The sequence below is a fragment of the Orycteropus afer genome, unplaced genomic scaffold, assembly GCF_000298275.1.
Source record: "Orycteropus afer afer isolate SDZICR_OR568_19922 unplaced genomic scaffold, OryAfe1.0 scaffold00455, whole genome shotgun sequence".
In the NCBI taxonomy this organism is placed as follows: Eukaryota; Metazoa; Chordata; class Mammalia; order Tubulidentata; family Orycteropodidae; genus Orycteropus; species Orycteropus afer.
The window spans coordinates 2365535-2372316 of NW_006922042.1; the positions used below are offsets into that span (position 1 = coordinate 2365535).

General features: G+C 39.9%; 1 protein-coding gene across 1 annotated transcript; it reads left to right on the top strand.

The window, feature by feature from the left end:
* The first annotated feature begins 4343 nt into the window (after positions 1-4343).
* Positions 4344-5285, top strand: LOC103208593 (olfactory receptor 2Y1-like). The gene has a single exon (XM_007954287.1). The coding sequence runs from the start codon at positions 4344-4346 to the stop codon at positions 5283-5285; it is 942 nt and encodes a 313-aa protein (XP_007952478.1).
* Positions 5286-6782: the final 1497 nt, after the last annotated feature.

Genomic DNA, 6782 nt, shown 5'->3' on the forward strand with positions numbered 1-6782 from the left:
AGGGACTCCAAGGCCATTACATTTTACTATGGTGGTGAGTTAGAAAATAGCTTTGATGTATTGGATAGGCTACAAATGAATTAACACTTTGATTTTATTAATTCACATATTTATCTATCTTTTCCATAAGGGCATCAAAAGTGGCATTCAAATACCTTGTTGGAATTATTGATCCAGCATTGATTCTTTGATAATGATCTTCCAGTTTCGTAAACTTAACAAAAAGAAAAATGAGTTAATTTGCCAAAAATTATTTTAAAAAATTACTTATTTTCATTATATATATATGTGTGTATGTATACATATATAAAGATAAATAGAACACAACATTTGCCAATTCAAGATTTTTCACATGTACTATTTAGTAACCCTAATTACATTAATTATATTGTATAGCCATCACCAATATCCACTGCCAAATTTTCCATGACAATAAAGGGAAAGCCAAATATTATTTTAAACATATGCCAGACTATTGGTCATCACTTATTTCCTTTTTTTTCTTGCTGAAACAATCTTTATAATCCTTTTTGGATTTTTATCACAAGAAATATCAATCTTAAAGGAGAGCAAATTTTTTTATGTATATCTCACTTCCACTGTTTGTCAAAGTGTGTTAATAATTAATCAGTATGTGTCTTAAAGTAAATAAATTTCTATGAGATTTGAAGGGAGAATAAAATCTTTTTATTCAACAAAATATATTTAACATTTACTATATTCCAGGAATGAAAGTAACATTAATTTAGTACCCCTTTGTGTACCATGAAGGAGCTCTGGTGTTGTAGTAGTTAAGGCATTTGGCTGCTCGCCAAATGGTCCAAACCCACCAGTTGCTGTGTGGAAGAAAGATGGAGTGGTCTGCTTCCATAAAGATTTACAGCCTTGGAAAGCCAGTGGGGGTTGCTATGAGTCAAGATTGACTCAATGGCAGTAAGTTGGTTTGGGGTTTGGTTTTGTGTACTATAAAGAAGCCCTGGTGATGCAGTGGTTAAAGTGTGCAGCTGTTAATCAGGAGGTCGGAGGGTCAAAACCACCAGCTGCTCTGCAGGGGAAAGATGTGGCAGTCTGCTCCTATAAAGATTGCAGCCTTGGAAACCCTATGAGGCCAGTTCTACTTTGTCCTATAGGGTCACTATGAGTTGGAATCAACAGGATGGCAGAGGGTTTGGCTTGATGTATGATAAAGGAAGACACCAATACTTATTTTTGTATTCACTATGTTCCCTATCACTGAAGAGCTCACAGTTCAGAGCGGGACAAAGACATGCATGTGGTGTTACAGGCACTGGAGGGAAACTGTACAAAGAGGATTGGGTTAGAATAAAGGTACACTGACTCTTCCTGGAGAGTTGAAGGATGGATTTATCAGTTGGAGAAGTGAGAGTATATTTACAGGCATGATGACTTATCATAAGGAGAATGTTTGTTGCTATTTTTTTTTCTCCCAAATGGATGGGTTTATACTCTTCTCAGTCCTTTGTGACAAAGGCAGCTGGTTTTCAGCAGGACTTCCAGAATGGGTAGCTGATCTTATTCATTGAACAGAAGAAAGCAAAGGAGCTCCCAGAGATCAAAGTTGAGATTTCAGCCTTATTATCCATGGATTGTAATCTACTGAAACATGCTACCTAATAGACTATGAAAAAGAGCAAAAGAGAACAACATAGAATTGAAATGCTACATTTTCATACCTTAGGTTTTAAAAATCAGTTTTCATATTATTGTTAACCAAAGTGCCTAAAAGGAGGCAATGCATCACCTCTACTTTAGGATAAGGAAACACCAGATTCAAGATATTAAGGTGTGTAGCTGAACTCATGAAGCAAACAGCCAACGAATAGGGCTCAAATGAAGGTCACGTTATTCCTAATGCAGTGATCTACACTCTAAAGAAGAGAAGGGTTAGAAAAGGAGAAGACAGGACAGAACAGAATGAACAACAAAGTAGATAATAAAATACATAATTTAGGAGTATTTTGGAAATGCTGTGAAATAATGTATTAATTCAGGTTCTTCATAAACCAAACCAAACTGATTGCTGTAGAGTCAATTCTGACTTATAAGGACACCATGTGTTTCAGAGCAGAACTGTGTTCCATAGAGTTTTTAAAGGTTGTTGTTCTTCAGAAGTTAATCAGCAGACCTTTTTTCCAGGTGTCTCTGTGTGGATCCCAAAGTCTAACCTTTGAATTAGTGACTGAACACTTAATGTTTGTGCCACACAAGCCAATCTTCTTCATAAACCAAAGTTCAAACTCACTGCTGTTGAGCCAGATTCGACTCATAGTCCTTGGGTTTCCAAGGCGGTATCTCTGTGGAAGTAGATCACCCAGTGTTTCTTCCGAGGAGTGGCTGGTGGGTTTGAACGCCAGCCTTCTGGTTAGCAGTCAAATGCTTTAGGGACTATAAGAGGCATTAAATTGTTTTCTGCTATTTGAATAGGTAAAAGGCTATGGGAAGTGTCTTAGTTATCTGGTGTTGCTATATCAGAAATACTACAAATGGATGTCTTTAACAAACAGAAATTTATTTTCTTACAGTTTAGGAGGTTAGAAGTCTGAATTCAGGCTTTAGGGGAAGGCTTTCTTTCTCTGTTGTCCCTTTCTCTTTGAGCTTCTGGTCCTGGGTGATCTTCACATGGCTTGCCGTGTGTCTTCCCTTGTCTCTGCTTCCTACTTGGCTTGTTTTATCTCTTTTATATCTCAAAAGAGATTGAGTCAAGATACACTCTGCAATAATCCTATCTCATTAACATAACAAATTGGCTTACAACCGCAGGCAAAGAAGTTAAGATTGACAACACTTATTTTTCAGGGACACAATTCAATCCATAACATCTACCCTTTGGCCCTCCAAAATTCATGTCATTGCCACATGCAAAACATATTCACTCCATTAAATTATCCCAAAAGGTTTAAATCAACTCCAAGTCCAAAATCTTATTTTCTAAATTAAATATAGGTGAGACTTTAGATGTATTCTATCCTAGGTCAAAATTCCTCTTCAGCTGCGAATCTGTGCAATCTAGACTATAAGTTATCTGTTTCCACAATGCAATGGTAGAACAGGCACAAGGGAAACATTTCCATTATACATGGGAGAAATTGTAGGGAAAGAGTGGGTAATGGGCACCCAGCAAGTCCAAAACCCAGCAGAACAATTTACATTAACTCTTGAGGCTTGAAAATAATCCTCTGTTCTTTGGGACTCAAGGCAATGGCTGTGCCTTCCAGACTCTGGGTGTTAGTCATACCATCTGGCTTCTGGGTAGAGGCTTCTTCGTTCTGGGATTCAGCTCTGCCTCCTGGGCTCCTAGGGACAGAAATTCTTCACCTTTGGGTTTGGGTGACCCCATTCTTCTAGTCCATCTGAGCTGTGACCCCATCCCCTTTAGCCCTGCCAGGTCCTGTTGTCTTGCCCCTTGGGCATGATAGTCACACTTTCTCAGCTTTGAGTAGAGGTCCCATTGCCTGGCACACCTTATTGGCAGCCCACACTCTGAAACTAAGTTGGCAAAACCCGACTCTGAAACAAAAGAAGCTGTGGCCCTCCCCTTTGGAACCAAGACAGCCCTGCTTCCTGTGAGCCTTCGAACAGTTCAGCTGATCTCTGAGTTGCTCCAGGAATGGTCCTTTTCTTAGAGGGCAACAGACATAGCTTCTTTGGCCTATTTCCTGTCTGTAGAATTCCAAGAGGCAAGCGTTTTTCTCTTTGTTCTTCTCTGTCTCTTTCAGTCTGAACTTACAGGTTTTCTGCTGTGGTTCTTGGTTACATCCATCAGTCACAGGCATAATCTCTTTAATGAAAGATTGTATAGTCACATCTGTAGTGAAAATTAAAGATACCTGTCCTTAATTTGTACAACAGTATTTTCTGAATCTTTAAGTTTCATTTTTATTTTGCACAGTTCATTTTTAAGTCTCTTTCCTCTTGCATTTTAAATGGCAAGGAGAAATCATGTGACCCCTCTAAGATCCAGCTTAGAAATCTCCTCAACCAGATATCCAGGTTCTCTTAGCATAGTGCCTAAGGCATTTGACTGCTAACCAGAAGACTGGTGGTTCAAATCCACCAGCCACTCCTTGGAAGGAAGGTTGGGCGATCTACTTCTGTAGTGATACCACCTCGGAAACCCAAGGAGGGATTGCTATGAGTCGGATATGACTCTATGGGCAGTGGGTTTGGTTTTTGGTTTTGGTACCTTTCCCCTAATATTGGAACATAATTCAGGCAAGTTCTTTGCCACTGCATGAAAAACATCACCCTTCCTCCATTGTCCAATCATATATTCATCATTTTCTTTTAAAGCATCACCAGAAGCACATTTAATGTCCACTGGAATGACAGGAAGGCTCAATGCTAGTTTTGGAGAAGACTTCTTTTTGGTGGGCTTCTCAGATTGGCCTCAACTGGAACTTGCTCTTCTTGTCCTTATTTCAATTTTCTACTCCCTAACTCTCTTTGGCAATACCACCATCATCACACTCTACCGCCTTGACCTTCAATTGCACACACCCATGTACTTTTTCCTCTGTCACCTCTCCTTTTTGGACCTTTGCTACACCACTAGCACTGTACCACAGCTTCTGATCAACCTTCATGGACTCAAGCGGACCATCACTTATGGAGGGTGTGTGGCCCAGCTCTTTATCTCCCTCTCCCTGGGGGCTACTGAGTGTGTGCTCCTGGTGGTGATGGCCTTTGACCGCTATGCTGCTGTCTGTCGACCACTCCACTACATAGCCATTATGCACCCCCGTCTCTGCCAGACACTGGCTGTCATCTCCTGGGTGGGAGGCTTCATGAACTCTTTGGTTCAAACAAGCCTCATGATGGCGTTGCCCCTCTGTGGCCTCCATCACCTGAACCACTTCTTCTGTGAGATGCCTGTTTTCCTGAAGCTGGCTTGTGAGGACACACAAGGGATAGAGGTGAAGATGTTTGTAGCCAGAGTCATCATCTTGGTGGTTCCTGCAGTACTAATTCTAGGCTCCTATGTACGCATTGCTCAGGCAGTGCTGAAAGTCAACTCAATTGCTGGACGTAGAAAGGCTTTTGGGACTTGTGGGTCTCACCTCTTGGTGGTTTCCCTTTTTTATGGTTCAGCCATCTACACATACCTCCAACCCATGCATAGTTATTCTCAGAGTGAGGGGAAGTTTGTTGCCCTTTTTTATACTATAATCACCCCCATGCTCAATCCTCTGATTTATACCCTAAGGAACAAAGATATGAAGGAGGCTCTGAGGAAGGTATTATGGAAAGGCAGAGACTTGGTTTAGGATGGGGGAAAGGAGGACCAAGACAATTGTTTATATTAGTTCTCAGATTATGGAGCCTATACTGTTTCTGGGAGTACAGTGGACAGTAGAAAATAGCCCTTGGTGGGTCTCAGGGTTTTAGCACCTTACCTTCCTTGTTTGGGAGGAGGAAGTGGGGGTCTTTTGGGGCTCTTTCTAGTTTGATGTCTATGATCTCTTTGTAGGAGGGAGTGATTATTGATCTATATCACAACTTTCCAAAGAATTGAGGTTGGAAAGTGGGTATTTTGATCACTTTTGGAGATGGGCTGGGTTCTAGGGAAGCCTGAGAGTGAGAGAAGATTTAAATCAAAATGATACCACCTTTTCTGAACTCAGTGATTGTAAATGTAAATGTACATGTAAATGTATCCAGTGACTGAGGACAAGAGTTCACTCCTGTTCTACAAATTACCTGTAACCCTGACCATATTCTTTCACATTTTAGGGCCCATTACTAAGGTCTTTTACACAATCCCTTTCTGATACTTAGAGAAAAAAAGGTGACCTTGAGTAGAGGAACTTATAGAGAGCATATAAAATCTGAGATATGGATGTCATTTACCTGCTTGAAGAAAACAGCAAAATTATTACAGTGGCAATGAGTCAAGGGAGTAATCAACATCTCATCACCCCACCAAGAATCTCCTAATATCATGAACAAGAAATTTGGCACGCAAGAGAGAAGATAATACAGAAGAAATGAGCAAAAAAATAATGAACCAAGAGAAAGTGATATACGAGAGAAGAAAGAATAGTAGTGACAGAGATGAGAAACAGAGATTCTTGTGGTGGAAAGTGGTGGGAGGTAGGAGGCTCTATGTCAAAGTGTGAACACAGTGGATACTTGAAATTCTACCACTATGATGTCATTCGATGTACTTAAATGTTGGTGTCATGTTTAAGTGCAGGTACTTTTGTTTATAGCCTTTTACAGTCTCAATAATTTTCATGTTGAGTTAATCTTTTAGTCCAATAACAAAAACTAATAGTTATGTAATATTTAAAAAGTTTTTTCATAAATTGTCATTAATACTGCAACATTGTGAGATAATTTGGATATATTCCCTATTTATTTATGATGGAATAAAAGTTCATCGGGTTTACATAATTTATCCAAGTTCACGTAACAAACATGAGGTAAAACTGAGCTCGGTTTCTTTAACCCTAAATCCAAACCTTCCACCACACCCTAACATTTCTTTCTCTCTTTCTTTTCTTTTTTTTTTGAGGTTGATTTTTCTTTTATTGTGATTTGAGTGAAAATTTACCGAGAAATTCATTTTCCATACAGCAGTTCACGTACATTTTGTCTCATGACATTGACTACAATTTATCACAATGCAACAGCTCCCCTCCCACTACCTCCCAATAGTTAACTCTTCCCTGTGTCCATCCCTCCATGCACTCCTGCCCCCTGAGCTGTCTCCCTGTGCATAAGCAGCCCTTCTTTCTCCCATGATTGTTCTCTCCAAGGAG

What these genes read in the sequence shown, in the direction of transcription:
- LOC103208593 (XM_007954287.1), top strand. Translation starts at nt 4,344, where the DNA reads ATGACAGGAAGGCTCAATGCTAGTTTTGGAGAAGACTTCTTTTTGGTG.